Consider the following 20,583-nt stretch of genomic DNA (forward strand, 5'->3'; position numbering starts at 1 on the left):
CTGAAAAAAGAAAAAAAAAAACATCGCCCGGGAAAAGGCGCACACTGATGACGTCACATGCATGCTGTACAGTTTGCGACGCGCTTGTTGTTTTTCGAGGAGGGCTAATTTCTCTATAAAGTCTTAACAGCAAACCCAACGTCACAGCTTTGACAAGATGTCTTATCACGACGAGGAGAGCTCGGACATCGGACCGGTCGGTCAATCCAAGTTGGAGAGCTTCCTGTTCAGTAAGAACCATTGAAACACAGTTTATCAGTTCAGCTCAGGTGGCGCACACGTGGGTCTCCTCTGTGGTGTGTCGACAGTGAAGAAGCTGCTTTGATGTTTAGTGCACTAATTTACATGCAATAAAAAAATGCCATTAAAATCCTGCTGGTTTTGATGTGTCTTCCAGGCTGCGAGCTGTCCTCTAAAGTACCTTTCTACACTTTCCAAGGAGACGAAGAGGAGGACCTGGAGCACTTCCTTGAACTTAGAACAGTATGTACAGTTGCAGCAGAGTTTGTATAATCCCACTCACTGCGTGCACCACTTCAACGCAGGATTCACATCAAAGTGTGTATTTAAATATCTGAGGCTGTTGCACCATAGTGATGTGTAAAATCAGGTAAACCAGGTTTGAATAAATGTCAGCTGACTGAATTCTTCTGATTCCTGCAGGTGTGCCTGGGAGAAGGCTGCAAAGAGGAAAGCAATGTGGTGGAGGTAACCGCCATGAACCACCAAGGAAAGACTATTTCAGTGCCCATCGCCAACCTTCACACCAGCTGTCTGCCCATGGTACAGTACAGTGACTTCTCTCTACGTGCACATTAATGAACAGCACATGGTAGAGACGTGTCTTAACCGTTACCTTCTTTATCTCAGGTGAGTCTCGGAGAGTTTGAGCTGAAGGCGCCGGTGACCATCCGGCTGAAGGCTGGGACAGGACCAGTCACTGTCAGCGGGTTACACCTCATAGGTAAGCCCCCCAGTGCAACTAATGGCCCACTGAGAATATATCTGCTGTATGTGCTCCGTAAGGTTTTATCAGAATACAGTTAATGTTGTTCTCTACGACATTCAGCATTTTTATCAGACCAATAACTCACATTCTTTAAAAAATAAAAACAGTCACGTGGGTACACTGCTTTAGAACTGAAACAATGAGGCCTAGTCCACACGAACACAGGTATTTTTAAAACCGAACTTTTTTGGCCTCCAGTTTTTAAAAAATCTGCGTCCATATGAGCGGTGTAATAAAAATACCTCCGTCCACATGACACCGCAAATTCCACTATCAAGCAATGTAATACACATGCCAAAGCAGTAGGTGGCAATATAACTCCTAACTGTAAGGCCATTGTAGCCAATCAGAAGGCAGTAAAACGTCATTATCGGAAAAACAACAACAAGCGTACTATTATGCAGCAGGAGCAGTCTCCGTAATAGCACACTCTTGCGCCTCTCTTGCTGGATGTGGTTGAGTAGCGTTAGTTGTATGTTACAGCCACAAAGTGCTGATATGCTGCTAAATAGCAGCAGTATTTTGTTTAGTTCCATCCTCAAATTGTCTCTCGCACACTCTGGATCGGGTAATAACACAGCTGTTTTCTGTTTACGTCGCACATTGTGACGTCATACAATGGAGACGAGACAAAATAACTGCGGTTATCCTGTCCACACATGACTACTGACACCGGACTTTTCCAAAAAGTTCACCCTGGACTCCGGTGACAAATAACTCCGGTTGCAGGGGCCCAAAACTGCGGTTACGTGTGGATGAAAGGCCAAACCGTGAGCAAAGAGTCACAGTTTTATAAATACCCACTTTGGTGTGGACAGCCCCTGAGTTAGTTTATGCCCTCATGACCAGTTTATGCTGTTTTATTGAAGTCTAGATTTCTAATGAATTGTATTTATACTATATAATATATAATTTCTACAATGTGATTTTAAAAAACTGTTGAATCCCTTTTAAATTTGGAAGATTGATTTCCATTAAAACCACATTTTTTTTTCTCCCTTGAAATAAAAGTTAATGAAGTTGATTCAATTCTCAGTTCTGTTCCCCATGACGTTACAGTGGTGCACGTTCATGCACGCACAAGCATGCCTATACACAAGCCAGGGAAACAGAGCCTGTGATTCCCATGGCATTTTTTCATTGCTCTGATTTGCGCATGTACATGCATACACGGTTCTCATAGCATTTTTTCATTTCCACTGATTCAGATGTCTTTCAATATAACGGATCAAAGAGAAGTTCAATCCCCTCCGCGTAAAATCAGATATCAACATGGACTCATGCCCCGTCGATCCAACATCAACATAATCGGCTCTCCCACAACAATTTCAGCACAGCGAATTGCGAAGTGCAAAAAAATCAAAATAATGCCGGGTAGAGCATGAGCTTGTGTATGCAGGTGCAGCCGCTCTAAACTTAGAAATATAGCCAGCTCCAGGAATGTTAATTTCTTAACTGTGAGAGCAATCATGTAGGCACATCAGTTTTACTTTCGTATTTCCCGATCCCGTTCGGCAGCTCCTCCTTCGGCCTCTTCCAGGAACCAACCCGGCTCGGCAGCTCTAGGCCCTGATGCCTCCGCCGCCGAACCCAAGCCCCTCGAACCGAGGCAGGCCCACTCCGTGACTCCAGCCAGTGGCTCCCGCAATTCAAGCCCGGACTGTTTAGCCTCCTATACTCCAGATGAGGTTTCTGATTCAGTCTGCTCATCTGATGAGGAGTGGGTACCACCGCCAAAAAAAGACAGCTCTGAGGACAAATATTCCAGCTTTCCCGGAGATTATAAGATGGAGAATGAGGATGATAACCTAATGGAGACTGAGGGGATAAAACGGGTCTCCAGCCCGGACTCTTTAGCCTCCTCTACCCCAGATGAGGTTTCTGATTCAGTCTGCTCATCTGATGTGGAGTGGGAACCATCGGCAAAACAAGACAGCTCTGAGGACGAATATTCCAGCTTTCCTGAAGATTATAAAATGGAGGATGAGGATGATAACCTGATGGAGATTGAGAGGATAGAATGGGTCTCCAAGAACAAGAGCATCAAGTGGTCACCCTCTGCTGAGCAAATGTATCGTTATGTGCAGGCTCCCACAAAACCTGTCCCAGGGCTGACAAAGTATGCCAAGAGAAACATAACGGACCAGCTGACATCCTGCTTGGATTTATTTCTGACGAATGACATGATCCAGCTGATCCTCAAAATGACCAACCTGGAAGGCAAGCGGACTGAAAATCATTGGAAAGACATCACTGAGACGGAGCTGAGGGGTTTCCTGGGCCTACTGCTGCTGGCGGGGGTGTATCGTTCCCGGGGAGAAAGCACCCTCAGCTTGTGGGAGGAGCCGATAGGCCGCCCGGTGTTTCGTGGTACAATGTCCCGCAAAAAATTTGAGTTAATTGCCATGAAACTCCGGTTTGATGATAAACTGGCCCGGCGAAAGCGGCTCAGTGACAACAAGCTGGCCGCCATTTTGCCCATATGGGAGCCGTGGGTTCAGCGGCTCTCTCACATGTTCAACCCAGGGGCGGACGTTTGTGTCGACGAGCAGCTGGTTGGCTTCAAGGGGCGCTGCAGCTTCAGACAGTACATGCCCAGCAAACCAGCCAAGTATGGTATAAAAATCTGGACCCTGGCCGACGTGTCAACATCCTACGCCTGGAACATGGCCATCTACAGCGGCAAGGAGGAGGCATCAAGAGAGGTCGGCCAGGGGAAAAGAGTGGTGCTGCAGATGACACAGGGGCTGGAGGGACGCACTGTCACCATTGATAATTTTTTCACCAGCTACGAGCTTGGCACGGAGCTCCTGAAAAGAAAAATGGCCATGGTCGGCACAGTGCGCAAAGGTAAACCTGAGCTCCCTCCCCAACTTGTCAATGTGTTGGGCAGAGAAGTGCTCTCCAGCATCTTTGCTCACACAGCGACCCACACTGTGGTGTCGTACGTACCCAAGAAAGGCAAAAACGTGGTGCTGATGTCTACAAAGCACAGAGAAGCCTCCATCAGCGAGGAGGTCCACAAGAAGCCAATGATTATTCTCGATTACAACAAGTCCAAGGGCGGCGTGGACAACTTGGACAAGGTATGTGCCTGAAATATATTTAGGGCTTTTATTATTCAGTACTTACTGCAGTTACGTGAAGGCGTTACTTAAAGAATGAATTTGGTTGTGATGAGCAACAATTTTTCCGCTTGTCCCCCCCTCAGTGTGTGGGCACTTACAGCTGCCGTCGGAAGAGCTCCAGATGGCCCCTGACGCTGTTTTACAACATGCTGGATGTTTCTGCTTACTACTCGTACGTCCTGTGGACCTGCCTGCACCCAAACTGGGAAATCAAAAAGAAATACCGCCGCCGCATCTTCCTGGAGCTGCTAGGGAAGGAGCTGGTGATCCCTTGCATCCTCCAGCGTGAGCGGATTCCCCGCGGGCCGAGTGCCGCTGCTTTCGTTCAAGCAGCCCAGGCAGCCATGGTGGAGGAGAAGGAAGCGCGCAGCGAGGATGCCAAGGAGGCCAGAACCTCTGCAGAGGTGCCTCCTCTGTCTCCAGGAGCAAAGGCACGACGACCTTGTGAATTGTGCCCAGAGAGCATGAAGAAGAGCAGGGTGCGCAACGTCTGTGCCAAGTGTGGCAAGTTCCTGTGCAAGGACCACACATGGAAAGGCTGTGGGACGTGCCTTGCAGGAGGACAGTGACTGATAGAGGACAGTTTGTCCTAAGTGTACATAGCTAGTTCTTTAGAAAAACATTTAAATAAAAAGAATAAAAAAAACCTGGAGGAATTGAGCAAAAATTTATATTTTACCAGGGGGAGCATAGCATGACATATTGTGATCATGAGAGGAAATGAAAGGGCTTTTTAAAAATCTAACATCGCACCAAAAAAACAAAAAAAACAAATCAGTGTTGTGGGTTATGATTGACCCTCGCCAGACTGAGATAATAACAGTGAAATAGTCTCATTATCTGTTAGTATGTTGAAAATGTTTCACTAGTTATATATATATTTTTTCCCAACAAATGCAAATAGTGGTATACGATACAAACTGGCATGTAAAGGTTTAACATTTGGTTAAAAAATGATTTAAATTAATTAAACAGTTTAATAACAAAACATAATAACGAATAAAAACAAACCTGGAGGAACAGACAAAAAAATTAAAGAAAAATGAATGTTTTTTTCTTAGCAGCGCTCAAAGGTTGAATTAGCTCATCAACAAAAATTTAAAATCATTAAATCAATTAAGTTATTTTTAAGCAAAAATATCAGTCTCTGGTTTCAGTATTTAAATGCGAGTTAGTAGTTGTTTTTTCTTAGCTTAAGTTATTTTTCTCAACTTAGACCTTTTTGAAATCATTTGGTGGCTGTGGCTCAGAGGTAGAGCGGGTCATCCACTCATTGGAAGATGAGTGTTCGATCCCCTGCTTCTCCAGTCTGCATGCCTAAGTATCCTTGAGCAAGATACTGAACCCCACATTGCCCCCGTCGGCTGTCCATCAGTTTGTGTGTTAAAGCTGTGCAGCAGGTGGCACCTTGTACGGTAGCCTCGGCCACCAGTGTGTGTGAATGGGTGAATGTGACTCGTAGTTCGTAAGACTAGAAAGTGCAGGTCCATTACCATTTACCAACCAGTTAAACAAAATAAAATAGTGGGCAGCTGTTGCGCTGATCATTGATGCTGCTGTGTATGTCGAAAATGTAATCCAATTACCTGACAACCAATGTGTTGCTTTGTAATTACCCTCAATAGATGCAGTAAACTTTTGTTTCCCTGCATAATGGTGTAATCGTTGGGCAACAGTTGGATAACATTTTGATTCTTATGATTCTGAAATACTCAGTTTCTTTATTCAGTTTCTCTATAACTTAATCTCACCTACATGAAAAAGTGAAATGCATCTTTGGACCATCAAATGTCAGATTTCTTTGTTAAGATCCAAGACCTTTGACACTTTTTATCCGATTTCTGGTAAGTGTTTTATGTGTATATTGTAAGTTATTTAACAATCTGCCATGCACATTTATCAATACTTTTATAATTAGACACCTTTTGCTCTCATCACTGGTTGTAATGAGGGCGTGCAGCTGCATATCACTAACTACGCACGAGGTCAATTATAAAGGCAGTTTAAATAAACTGATGTTCTGACCTTTATAATTAAATACCAGGATTCATTTAATTCAAATGTTTTAACTTGGTCGTCTGTGTTTTTGCAGCCTCACAGGTCGAAGAGTCGGACATGTCTGATGAGGATTTCGACGATGATGATGAGGAGGAGGAAGAGGAGGAAGACATCACCCCCATTAAACCAGCGAAGAAGAAGCAGAAGCAGTAGGCGGAGAGGTCACTGATTGGTTTTTGGAAAGGCTCCACTCACTCACTGATTTGTTTTTAGGAAATACGTTTTTTTGTACCGGACTGACGCATCTTACAGAGTCACCACTTCTTCCACACAGCCAGGTGAATGCTTAGTGTGGCAGCTGTTAGGTAAAAGCGCTGTGGGAGGAAGTAACATCATGACGGACTCCGACGTTCACTTAGAGAAGAACTGTTTTTCCTGATAAATGCTACCCAGTGTTTTATACTGTATATGATACAGTCACCACTGACAAGGATTTATTGCACCAGTGGATTCTTGTACTGTTTATAGATACTGCTCTTGTAAAAGTAAACTCCTTTGTGTGTGTGTGTGTGTGTGTGTGTGTGTGTGTGTGCGTGTGTGCGTATGTACTTGTCAGACAAAACAAGTTTCCAGATTAATCATAATTCCAGCTGAATGGTGCAATTACACGACTCACCTACAGTTTACTTCATGTTCTTGGCGCACAAGAGTATCTCCACTTCCAGATGTTTGTAGTTCCAAAAATACTGTTTTCTATGTGATATGTCAGAAATGTGAAGATTTTGTACTTACAATGAATGCAAGAAAACATTTGTTTGTGTCTTCATTTGTCTTCCCTTTGAAATCATGAATAAAATAGTAACTTTTATACAGTTTATGTACCAATATGGTCACTCAAGTTTAGTCGCTTCTTTGAAACACAACACATTGAGAAGATAATAATTTAGACACATGTAGACAAAAGCCAGCATTGTGTTTAAGTAGATTTCAAGTAAAATCAAAATCACCTAAATGGAAGCTCATTGAGAAAATAGGTGTATGGGTAAGTTGGGTATTTTTCAACCTGGACACTATTTTTGTGTCAAAGTGACAAATGGAGACAACAGTTTTTGAAAGTGGTTGAGTATAGAGCCAAAGGGTTACTGCCAGCAGCCAAAATACAGGCTGCAATTCAACCACTCGGGGGCCCTTGTGCACCATCACTTGACCTCTAAAAGTGCTTGTTTTTGCCACTGACAGGCTCAGATTATCATTACGAGTGTCTAACAACATTATTGAGACACAGGCCTCATTGTTAAAGAGTAAGATCCTTTTTCTTAACCAGAAACACCCCCAAAAATTGCAACTGACATTTCACTAAGCCCCGCCCCTTTGTGATGGTCTGACAAGCTGTTGGAGTAAGGATGGAGCCCACACTGTAACTAACTGCACTCCCTGTAGAAATATATTTTTGTAAAAATGAAACAGTGATTCCAGAGAGAAGCAGACAGAGGGGTCTACAGTCTGTGTTAGAAGGATATATCCAGGATGTCAAACTGACTCAGCAGCAACAACAGGTTAAAAAGACAAAGATAGTTAGAAGCTAAAGCCGAACTATAGGCTACAGATCACAGTGTAAAAGTGAACCACCACATCACTGCTGATCGCCACAGAACACAATGAATATATATTCAACCAGCTGTGTGGCATCGCAGTGTGTGCAGATGAACGGTGTTTGGCTTCAACCCTGTACTGCTGCCAGCACCCGGACCTCAATCAAACCCTGAACAGTGTAGGGTTAGCTAGCTAGCTACTGAAGATATAACCTACTGAATGTATACACATGCTGCTTTTGCTTTTTAATGATTATAACAGTGAGAAAAAGACTGACCCTGCTGTACAGGAACCAGTGAAGGGAAGCAGGGAAACTTTGCTGATATTCAACCAGCTGTGTGTCATCGCAGTGTGCGCAGATGATTGTTGTTTTTTCCCTGGAGATCCCTGCCCGTCTGGTGGTGGAGGTCTGGGTGCTGGCAGTGGTACAGGGGTGAAGCCAAACACCGTTCATCCGCACACACTGTGATGCCACACACAGCTGGCTCGATGTCAGCAAAGTTTCCCTTTATATTCATTGTGTTCTGTGGCGATCAGCAGTGATGTGGTGGTTCACTTTTACACTGTGATCTGTAGCCTATAGTTCGGCTTTAGCTTCTAACTATCTTTGTCTTTTTAACCTGTTGTTGCTGCTGAGTCAGTTTGACATCCTGGATATATCCTTCAAGCACAGACTGTAGACCCATTTTCAAAAACTGTTGCAGCCATTACTCACTTAGACACAAAAACAGGGCTGCGGCTAAAAAATACCTGAGTAACCCTTTAAGGGGTAACTTGAGTAGACTTTTCCAACCTGGACTGGTTGCAGTGCTGAATTCCATTAGATGGGTCATCAGGCTCAAAAGAACAATAAGCAATAGAAAAACTACAAAACAGAACCATGTGCAGAGAGCTAGACTTATGAATAAACACAAATATTTTCCCGGAAAGCACTGCTCCCTGAGTCAGCTGCTGCTTTGTAAAATTACTGACCCAGCTGAGAGTAAAGTATTAACAGAGGTTAGCTCATCGGAGTGGCTAAACGGTGACTGCAAATAGCCTGATATCAGTTAAAGATTCATAAAGGCAGATGTGGTTGTGTCAGGTTACAGTTTATCATCTTAGACATATACATTGAGATCTCATCTGCACTGTACAAACACCCTCATGTAAACATGATCTTTGCAAGGCAGCTGTAAACAACAAACCAAGAGCAGTAGATTATGTAACTGGTTCATCTGCAGATTTCTCATTAGAGCTCCTGGTTGAAGGAGACACTTCACACTGAGATGCAATGGAGCTCCTTAACTCTAATTCTTGTTATGAAGCTATAGAGCTAGACAAGTACAAAGACAGATCTTCCTCATAACATATACTCCACATTTCTTTACACTGGTTTCCCATCAGGTTCAGGATTCACTTCAAGATACTTGTTCTCACGTATAGAGTCCTCCACGGTCAGGTACCTGAATACATCAGTGATCTCCATCCATATATATCGTCAGTGGGTCCCTTAGGTCTTCAGACCAAGACCCTGGCTGTCCCCCACTCCAGACTGAACACAAAAGGTGATCATGCCTTTGAAGTCGTGGCTCCAACACTATGGTACTCTCTGCCATTAGGTTTACTGTCTGCGGTCTCTTAAGAATTTTTTATAAAACAACTGAAGACCCATCTTGCTGTCAACTCTGAAACACATTATCAAGTGGAATCAAACTGATTACAGATTTAAAATCCTTCACAACAAAGGTCAAATGCTGGTTAAAAGAAAACCAGAGCTGTACCCACTTTAAGCTGAATGCGCTCAAACATTTAAGGGGTATTAGTGTGAGTGTTTTGGTGTGTTGTAGTATGTGCACAGTGGTATGTCTATTGTAGTTGTACTGTGGGATATGTTGTGATGTTTGTATTGTGGTATATGGGTTGTGGTTTATGTATTTTATTGTATTTTTTTATATTTATATTTATATACTGTCTGTCCTTTTTATTGTGTTGTTATCTTGCCGAGGGTACTACACATAATTTCGTTGTGCAATGCACAATGACAATAAAGTCTTCTATTTTTCTATTCTTTTATTGTGCCTGCCATGTTTATAGTGTATTGTGGTTTTATGATTTTTAAACTGTATATTTTTGATAACATTTTAGGCCTACATGTAAACGCCCAACTAGGGACAAGAGATGAAAATCAGCAATAGCTATAAACTCTCTGTGCAACACATCAATCCCATAACTCTGTATTGGAACTATGTTAAATTGCTATATCACTAAAAAGTCATCATGGCGTCAGAAAATAAGGCCTGTTTTCAGCTTTGTTACAGTGCATTTCCAGTTGATCCATGAGGGTTTTTTTAATTTTTATTTAATTTTATTTGTTTATTCTGCTTAAAGGATAACTTCGGTATTTTTCAACCTGGGCTCTATTTCCCCATGTGTATGTGTGCGTATGATTCATAGGTACAACTCGTTCTAAAATTGGTTCAATATTGAGGGAGGTGGATACAGCCGGGAGCCGCGAAACGAGCTAAAACGGCAATGGGGGCAAATGCGTCCTGTATAAGTTTGCGCATAAAAAGTGCTTTTTTCGCCACTGACCGGTTCAGATCACCAGTGCTATCTCTGTAAATAGCATACTAAACGTTTCCCTTACCCTTCACTTGCTCTGGGCTGTGATGTCATCTCACGAGAGCTTTGCTTGTTGCCGGAAGAAAACAGAGGAGCCATGCAGAGCGCCACTCTGAGTGGCGCTGGTTGTCCCGGAGTACAGCTGGGAGTTTTACTGCATCGACTGAAAACAATGGTTCGTGTTTGTGCTTATCCGATGTCGCGCAACACCCCGTACAGCTTTCATAGGCTGCCTTTGTCGGACAGCGAGATGCTGAAGTTGTGGCTAGTTGTGCTACAAATGGATGCTAACACTCGTGTCCAGACACTGCGCCTTGTAGACCATCGGGTCTGCAGTGCTCATTTCTCCCAAGACAACTACTGCCAGCCAAAGAAGAGAAGACATCCAATCCCAAAACACCTCTTCCTCAAGAAAACGGCTGCCCCACGAGTAGAGAGAGCTACAGACACAGTGGAGCAAAGCTCTCACAAGATGACGTCACACACAGCCCAGAGGTAAAGGAAACGTTTACTATGCTATTTACAGAGATAGCACTGGCGATCTGGTCAGTGGCGAAAAAAAAAAAACACAACACGCAAACTTATACGGGACGCATTTGCCCCCGTTACCGTTTTAGCTTGTTTCGTGGAACCCGGCTGCATCCGCCTCCCTCAATACTGCACCAATTTTAGAATGAGTTGTACCTATGAATCATACGCACACATACACATGGGGAAATAGGGCCCAGGTTGAAAAATACTGAAGTTATCGTTTAAGAAGTAGTAGAATTTTCTCAACACATAAAGGAACATTTCATCCTTTAGTTTAGCAGAAATGTTTGAATTCAAAGTCAATAAATTTGGAGATAGGTGGTTTTCAATGGACAGAAAGGGTATGGAAAATTGAAATCTGAAAAGTAAAGCTGTCAGACAAATGTAGTGGAGTAAAAGGCACAATATTCATCTTTGAGATGTGGTGGAGTAGAGGTATTAAGTTGCATAAAACAGAAATACTTAAGTAAAGTACCTCTGATTGGTACTTAAGTAGAATACTTGAGTAAATGCTCACCTGCATGAAATCCCTCCTCTCCTGTCTGCGTGATGACAGGCAGCATGTCTGTGGCACAGTGGGACAGAAGAGGAAAAAAAGTTGAGGGAGAGACTGCTAGACAAGCCCCGCCGCTGAGCACCAGATGTCCATGAGACAAGTTTAGTCAAAACAACTAAGTCATGCCAGGTGCTGCCATGGCAACATGAGAAATGACCACCTGTGTGATGCCCTTGATGGCAGCTTTCTGTTAACGAGGAGACAGGATTGAGGGGGAGGCGCGAACACGAGAAGGTGCAGGGACGCTTTAATCAGAGGAAGATTAAATAGATGATTTAGCATTATTCATACTCAAGCTGTTGCCCTGCACTATCCCAGGTGGTTGCCGTCATTGTGAAAGTGATGCCGTTTCCTTCTCTGAGAGGGGAAGGTGATGATTCAAAGGTAAGAAACAAGACGAGTTGCCCTCAAACGGGTCATGTGACTGATGGAAAATCGATGTGTTACAGTCCTCCGACCAGTTAATGTCACCTTGACACGGAGCAGGTGCTGCTGCTTCTTATTTTCTGACTCATAAACCACATCCAACTTGGTGCACGCTGAGTGGGAGTTTTGTGAACCTTTACACCCCTTTTATTGGATATAAGGGTTTTATGGTCCAGCGTCTGTGTGGTGATGCATTAAGTCTTCACCCTCGATGTAGAGGTTAAAGCGGCGTCCAGAGCAGTGCTTGTGTCTGTAGCATAGGCAGCAACAATCTGGCAGTTAACTCGGTGAAGTATGTGAAGACGTGTCACTGAAAATGAGGCATCACTCACTGCTAAATCAAATGTCTTGAGGGAAAAATTCACCCTACATCAAATTCCTATGTACCTGAACTTACCTTTAGGTCAGGCTTTCTTTTCGTGGACACTCTTTTGCCTCAACTTTGAATTATGAATTTCACTTTACACTTAAACTTCCTATTTCTCTGTCCATATGAAAGCAAGGACCTGACCTTCTCACAGCTCTAAATTAGCATTAAAAGGCACCATTCTCCAAAAATCGCTTGTGGAATATAAGAAGTCTATCCATCAACCATATGATTAGGATGTACTGTTTACCACAGCACTTTTGGGGGCACACAAATTAAAAAAAAAAAAAAAAGACAAAAAGATGGCCTCATTAATTTCAGAGCATTAGGAGAGGGCTTAGAAATGCTGATCTATGGGAGCATTAAAGATCAGCATAGAGTATATGGATTACTGATTTCAGTAGGAATGACTGATGACTGGAAAGTACCATAAAGTACAGTCAGAGTAATCAAGTCACTACAAAAGAATACAACTTCAACTTCATGCCAGAGGTTGACTCATCACTTATGTGGCTGATGCTGAGTCACTCATTTTTAGCTCATTAAAGAACAGAAAAGCTGTGATGAGAGATAAGATGATGCAGCATTGCGGCTGGCGTACATGATCAAGGTGCTCAAAGACCTGAAGTGACGTTCAATGACGTTCGTAGTTCGCCAGTGGAAGCAAGAGTCGTATAGTTTCTCAAAGTACAGCAGCTGCTCTCAAGTGTAATACTGCCCGCTCTTAAACACACACACACACACACACACTCATAAACAACATATCAGAGTTCAAAACACTTCCTGTTCATACCGACTGAGTGAATCCATCCAGATATGTGCCCTGGTTGCCAGGGGCCTGTCATCTGTCCACCTGCAGCTGTCCTCCGGTTCTCTGACCAGGGCCAGGGGTGGCATTAGGCAGTAGGATACTTCGACAGTGTGTAAAACTGATTAACAGTTTCAGTTATCTAGTAAATGTCAAAGCAGTCCACATTCATTGTTGGTCCACTATAGGGAGATAGGTAAGAAGGGCGAGTAAGAACATCAGGTAAAAGGATATCTGCCTCAGTGTGACATCTGTTTGCTCTGGTATGTTATTTGGGACACTTGCTTAATGTATGCCAGTTGATTTAGTTCATGTCTGACTTTCTACACGGACTTTCAGCTTTGCTTGCCCACCATAGGGATCACCTGGTAAAGACTTAAAGTAGGTAAACATTCCTGTAATTTTAGTGACTAATATTACACAATCGGTTTTGCTTTTTACCATGACATATAGCATTACTACGAACAAAGATGCCTTGAAGAATAGACATACAGCATCAATATACATTTGGCATGGGCTAATACAGTATAAGGTGCTACACTGTCTTTATTATTCCAAAGTAACACTTGCCAAAATATACTCTAATGCTATTTGTGACAGTTGAAGGCAGCTTCCTGCTACTCTGAGACACACACTCTGGCTGGAAATCTATTTTCCAAACTCTATCCGATGTTTACAGGCGGGTATTAGAACCTGATCCTTCGACGGCCACATTCGAACTCTCGGAAGATAATAAGTCCTCTTAAAGAAGCTAATTACAAGATTGGAACTTATTTATGTTATTGCTAATAGTGTTACCCACAACCTACCAAATACATGCAGTTATTGCTCAGGCTTATACAGTGTGGTTCTGCTGACAAATTTGAGAAAGTGCATCATCCCTTTCTAGACTTTTAAATCTCCTTATATGTAGCTTGCAAACTTTCAGTCACTGTCATTATTTTTTGGACACATTGCACCCATGAATCATTTTATTTTGCTTTCCTAACCTCTTAAGACCTGAGTTTTTGTTTGATTTGCATTTTTAATTTGTCCTACCTACTTGGGATCATGGGACCCACTAAGTAAAAAAACTCAACATTGTCAATGATACTTACGTTGTTTTTACATGGATTAGTGTATTGTGCTCTTACTACCACTAAATGGCACAAAAAAATGTCCACGAATGAGGACAACAGATCTAAGTTTTGAGTTGTAATGGAGCCAGATCATGTACCATCCCTGGTTTTATATAAGAAGAAGAAAAGATCGTCTGCTGCTAAGCTAATTTATACAGTGTAAAATGTCATAAGCTCATGCTAATAACGTTAGCATGTTGTATTTGTGAGGAAAACATGTCCAAATAAAGACAAATATTTGTTTGTGAACGCTGTGAGTTAGCCAATTTCTGTACTTGTGTTTTAAACTGCCTCTATTAAGCCATGTTTAAAGTATGTTTTGGGTGTATTTGGAATCAACTAAACTTCACAGCACTTCACAGAAACCATGCTGCTAACCAGTGTTTTGGCGATGTAACTGCAGAGTGACACAGACACACCACTGCACAAGTATAAATGCTCACAATGGTGTAGGGTCTGCTGCACAGCACAGGTATAAATCCCGCTTGAGGATCAAGTAAACCTAAAATGTGATGTCCTCATATAACTGAAGGTCCAGGAGGTTAAGCAGCTCAACATTTTAACACGCAAGTTAGGCTACTTTAATAATACTTAGCGCTTGAACATGCTTTGACACTATTCTTTATATTGTGATCTTTTACATATGCCATGAGTGAGTTGAAGCTGTTCAACTCGCTCATTCCGAGATAGTTACAGTGTACATATTATAGTATTTTTATAGTAACTTTTTCTTATTTTTATTGTGGGCTGATGTTTTAATTATATAGCCTATTTATGTTTTTTACTTTTGCAGTACTTTGCCTTTATTTTTATTTCCTCCTAATATGTTCATTGAATGCACCAAACCCCAAAACAAATTCTTCATAGCCCAGCTAAGTGATAACCCGCTTAGCAGTAAACCTTTGTCTAATTTTATTTACTGTACATCTACCCAAATCATTCACACATGTTGTAGTCTCTCCAGTCAGTTCAAGTAAACCAGTAATGCAGATGATTTTGGAAAGTACAGTCACTTCAAACATACCAATGAAACAGAAGAGTCAGCTAACTGGGAGTTTTGACTGTTTCTGTATCTGTTTCCTGTCGCGTCAGGTCGACTACATTCACCTTGTGTTCACTTTCTGTCGGTTTTATTTTCCCAATGTGACGAAATATCCTCTAAACGAGGCAGAAAACTGAAGCAGAAGTAGTCTAACTAACCGACACGTGGACATACCTGCACTTCTTTTGAAAAGTGCCACTTCCGAAGTGTATGTGTCAAACTGAGAAGTGATACAGGCGGGTTTTTGGTGGTAATTACCTGGCTGGGACAACTTCCTGTTTGCTGACTCGTCATCATCACGTCATCATGAGCAGACAGCACAGGTCAGTCCTTAGAAACGTGTCTCCAGTAACAGGTTGTAACAACGTTAGCTGACAAACGTGTATGGGCATGATTTCCGTTGTCAGGTAAGGTAAAGCTAACAGTTTTTTCCATCATGCTGGACATTGTTATTCATCACAAATTTGTCAGCTAACGTTGTAACCTGTTACTAACCTAACCGGTTACATTGAGCGATAGGCCTACACTAGAAGGATGCAGTCGAAAACACAGCTAGATTATCATACCCTGTGTGTAACTAATTACGTGCCTTACCCTTACTGATCCTGTAGCTGAAATTGTCTAGGAGCAGGAGCACGGATGCAAAATACATCCATGAGCAGGAGTCACCATGGATGCAGAGGTCACTTGCAGGTGCCAGATGACCTGGCACCTGCAAGTGACCTCTGCATCCATGGTCACTTGCAGGTGCCAGGTGGGAGCTTCTCGCGAGATTTTGAAGGATCTCGTCTCCTCGTTCAGGAAAAAAAAAATACCACGAAAAACAGAAAAAAATACTCAGAAAAACAGAAAAAATGACATCAAAAAAACAGAAAAAATAAATAAATTACTCAGAAAAATAGAAAAAAATTACACCAAAAAAACAGAAAAATAAATAAATTACTCAGAAAAATAGAAAAAATTACACCAAAAAACAGAAAAATAAATAAATTACTCAGAAAAACAGAAAAAATTACTCAGAAAAACAGGGCTTTTTTAATTTGTCAAGTGAATGCAGTACGCTTCTGTAGTTCCCAACTGGTGGGTCCCGGCCCAAAAGTGGTTTGGTTTGTCTCAATGGACCGCAAGTGAATCACAAATGTGTCAATTTTTGTAAATAACATTGAAGTGCATTGAACTTCAGGCGCGGAGTGCTGTCTCCTGCTGTAGAGTGAGTGAATAATGGACAGCTACTTCACAGATAGTAAACTAGCTTGAAACCATGGCCAAAAACAAGTATGAGGCTGAATATATTAGACTGTGTGGACCTTGAACTAATGACAAAAAAGAAATCTGGACCCTATGGCTGGACCAATTGCACAGCTGAGAGCTGGTATTCTTCCCCTGGCCATTGAGATTGAGTGATTCAACCACATCACGAAGAAAGCAGAATATGTGAGTGTGTGATTTGGGTGAAGTGGAAAGTGAGTCCCATTTTTATTCTATATTGTACAAACTATAATGACTTAAGGAAGATAATGTTCTTGACTCATTTAAACCCTGACACACTCTGCTGCTCAAATGACCAAAACCTAGAATGTTTTTTTTAATTCTGATGTGTTTAAGTTTGCCAACTTTGTTGCTAGAGCCTGGACGAGAAGACAACAAAGTTTGTTTAATAAGTATTTATCTTGAGTTCTTTGTTCAGTTTCACATGATAAATGCCTTTGTGAGTGATCCACAAACTTGGTCTTCCAAAATGATGATTGATGAGTCCATTTCCTTTCCTTTTAACGCTGTCAGAATTTATGTTTGCTGGACTCTGGTCCTGGCTTGCTCCAAATTTATGGTGTCTTGTAAGCTTATGCACGCTGAGCATAACTGCTTACATGACACAATAATAAAAATTCCTTCAATCATCCCACATCCCATAGTTTTCTGTTAGTATGTATATTTACTGTCTTTACTGTTCCCATGCGGTGCCTGAATAACCATCTGCATAACACTGGAATTTCCCAATTTAGGAACAATAAAGTAGCTATCGTTATCTATATGTCCATCTACGTAATTTAGTGTACAGTAACTTACAAAAAAGAGGAAGTTGTGGTATATGTGTGGGAAAGGGAATAACCATAAACTCCACATTATTAGTGCAGTACTTGAGTAAAGATATTTTATTAGTTTCCACCTCTGACACTTGCATGTGTCACTCCAGTGTGGTCTGAAGTTACTATGGCAACGGCTGAAGCACGCCTCTGTATACTCAGTCAATAACTGCATACAGCTGTTCTCCACAGGGGGACTCTGAAATGCCTGCCATATTCACATATACAACTGGTGCAGCTCACCTGCACACACCCTTCCTGCTCATTTCACATATATACATTGTGTTTTTGTGTTGCCTGTTTCCCCTCTGCTGAAACCCGACAGAAAACTGGTTTGTGTTACAATGATTTCCAACGGCAAAAATAGACCTGGAGATCAATAAACATTGGCCACGGATCTTTGTCTTTGATGTTTTAGTGCTCTGTGTGTGTGTGTGTGTGTGTGTGTGTGTGTGTGTGTGTACACTGCTATCCTGGATTGGAGTTTTGGCACAGATTTCAAAGGCCTTATCAGATGAAGGTTAGCATTCAGCATGGTTGATGAATAGCCACTCTGTATGCATTATGCTGCATATGTCCATGTTCCTGTCAGTGTTACTGGGAGGGCTGCTACATCCCAGACTAATAGCACTAATGGCCACTTATTTATTCCACATACTGTGATACTTAGGCTGCTATGTCAGCCGCTTCTCAGATCCATCGCTGAACTGACGGGACGGTTATGCAAGCTGCAAGCTGTGCAAACGCATTGGGACTATGTCAATAATATTCATCAAAGTCCTGAGATAGCGAGGAAATCTCCACCCTCGGCGGCTATATATCACCCGTGTGTGATGTTCATTACATTCCAGGAGTTATTTTATGATGAAGTGCTTTCTTACATCCAGTTTTTCTTTCTTTTGAATGACTGCTTTCACCCCACCCTCTTTGTGTCTGTATTGACCCCGTCTGATTATTCAATCTTAGAACAAAATGATGAATCTACAAAGCCCTTTTCTTTCATTCTAAGAGACTAACGCTAAAATCCAAGGTGATTTAGGGGCAATCTTTTACTTTAAAGGTTCAGTTTGTAGGATTAAATAATGCAAGAAGGCTTTCTTTGGTGTATAGTCTTTGTGTTTTAGTTACCTTAGAATGAGCCGTTTTTAGCTACATAGGGAGTAGGTCCTCATCTTAGGGGAACACCATGTTGTATTGCCGTGTTTCTACAGTAGCCCAGAATATACAAACCTAACGCTGGCTCTAGATAAGGCCATTCATGTTTTTGCGCTGGCCACCGCAGTTCAAAGGCCTTCTGCGATAAGAGCATCAGAAAAACACCAATTTGATTTAGTGTAAAACTGCTTTATAAAAACCCTCTGAGCCTCTGGATCTTACCTTATCAGAGAAAAAAGGTGAGCACACATTAGCAGTTGCGAACAGCGGCGGAGAGACACTGATTTTTTGTTTTCAGTCTTTTGATCACTGGATCTGTTTGTTTTGGAGAGGAAGAGACCTCTGCAGATAAGGTGGCTCATGGTAAAAACCTCCTGACCAATGACCACTGATGTAATTCTTCCAGCTGTTTGCAATCTGCAATCCTCAAGGCTAGATGCCACCAAATCCCCCTTATTCTGACACACTGTTCCTTTAAGACATAGTAGATGTGTGTAAAATATCCTCTTCTCTATAAAACATCCTCGTCTGACTTATCAGCAGCAGATCTGTGGGTGTGATGTGAATGTTGCAGAGCTATTAGTGACATCTCAGGATGCAAACATCTGTTACAATATCAACATTTCATCAAACGTAAACATTCTCTGAGAATGATAATAAATGTGGGGCAGGAAAATGTGTGTGTGTGTGTGTGTGTGAGAGAGAGAGAGAGAGAGAGAGAGAGAAGGAGAGAAAGTGCCCACTCTTACTCCGATAGTACATTTAGCCAGTGACTAAAGCACACAAACGACAGCTGCACAACAGCTGACAGTTCCCCATGCATTGATAACACACACACACACATGCACACACACATGTCCTGTTGCAGGCAGGGGCGTGCTGTACTCATACATAAAAAGCTCCAACACACCTGCCACAACAGAGCACAGCTGTCAAGTGCATCACCCTTTACCCTATATGTAACCTCACTGCGCGCACACACACACACACACAACACACACACAGCCAACTTCTCCACATATATGAGGAAACACACAGTAACTGCCTGACTGTGCACCGACACCTGAGCACACATTCACTCATACAACAGGATTCAACTCGCACAAAACCTGCATGAGGCGGCGCAAACCAAACGCACCCTTTTTTCAAGCTTAACGTCTGTGCTAATACAAAGATACAAAGATTAATGAATTACTACTATTACTGAATTAGACTCTGTAAAAACATGTAGTGGGCATTCAAATAATATTGCTTCAAATAAAAATATATATACAATTTTCAAACTAAAATAAGACCAAATTCAGCCTTCTTTCACATTTAAATCAATGCTGGTGCTGGTTTTCCAGTTTAAAAATGGCAACGCTGATATAAACATGCTATGAGTGAAATTATTTATATGGATTAAATTAATGGTATGGCCTCCTTCAGGATATCTGCTGTATGTTTTATTAATAACACACAGAAGGAACGGTGCTCAAGGGGAATGCTAATAGGCTTCCACACACAATAAATGTCAGATTCATGCCACACTGTAACTAAACCTCAGCTCCTCCTACTCCTACTCTGCCTCATGGATTCACTGCTGAAGGGGGCCGGGTACCAGAAATGTTAGTATTCGCTCTCTTGAATTTGAATGAAAAAAGCAGACTGGATAAGAGGAAACAGAGAACGAAACAGGAGGGCAGAACATTTTATAACCCATAAATAAGTGATGTGCCTCAGTTGCTCTGTATTTCCCCCCTCTCTCTAACCATTCTTCCCTTTCTCCTCTCCTCCCTCTTTAAACCCTCCACCCCGCCCCTCAACTTGCTCCATCTATCTCATCGTCTAGCTGAGGGGGAGGGGAATGATGAAAGGAGTATGAGTGACAGATAAGTAGATGACTATGCTGTCCCAGCCCTCATTAAAACTCTGCGCTTATATCATCCGCCGCTCAAGCCCTCCTCCTCCTCCGCTGCTGCCACCGCGTCGAGCCCCAGCAAATGATACCCCGGGAGAGGAAGAGAGAGAGAGAGGTGAGGGGAGGGAGGTGCTGCTCATCAGTTATTCCTGTTCTCTGACCTAACTTGACAATGAGCTCCAATAATGAGACAAAGAGGGATGAGACAGAGATTTTGCCAGAGACCAGGATGTTGACAAGGAAGTGAACTGTCCTAAATTGGCA

General features: G+C 42.3%; 2 protein-coding genes across 2 annotated transcripts; both read left to right on the forward strand.

The window, feature by feature from the left end:
* Positions 1-57: 57 nt before the first annotated feature.
* On the forward strand, positions 58-6,743 carry npm3 (nucleophosmin/nucleoplasmin, 3). Its single transcript, XM_049600912.1, has 5 exons — positions 58-230; positions 398-483; positions 664-783; positions 871-964; positions 6,230-6,743. The coding sequence occupies exons 1-5, from the start codon at positions 158-160 to the stop codon at positions 6,346-6,348; spliced, it is 492 nt and encodes a 163-aa protein (XP_049456869.1). The 5' UTR covers positions 58-157; the 3' UTR covers positions 6,349-6,743.
* Positions 980-6,218, forward strand: LOC125903776 (piggyBac transposable element-derived protein 4-like). Its single transcript, XM_049600911.1, has 2 exons — positions 980-4,095; positions 4,221-6,218. Exons 1-2 carry the CDS (start codon positions 2,797-2,799, stop codon positions 4,704-4,706), a joined length of 1,785 nt encoding a protein of 594 aa, XP_049456868.1. The 5' UTR covers positions 980-2,796; the 3' UTR covers positions 4,707-6,218.
* Positions 6,744-20,583: the final 13,840 nt, after the last annotated feature.

This window comes from Epinephelus fuscoguttatus, linkage group LG16 (assembly GCF_011397635.1).
Source record: "Epinephelus fuscoguttatus linkage group LG16, E.fuscoguttatus.final_Chr_v1".
NCBI lineage: Eukaryota > Metazoa > Chordata > Actinopteri > Perciformes > Serranidae > Epinephelus > Epinephelus fuscoguttatus.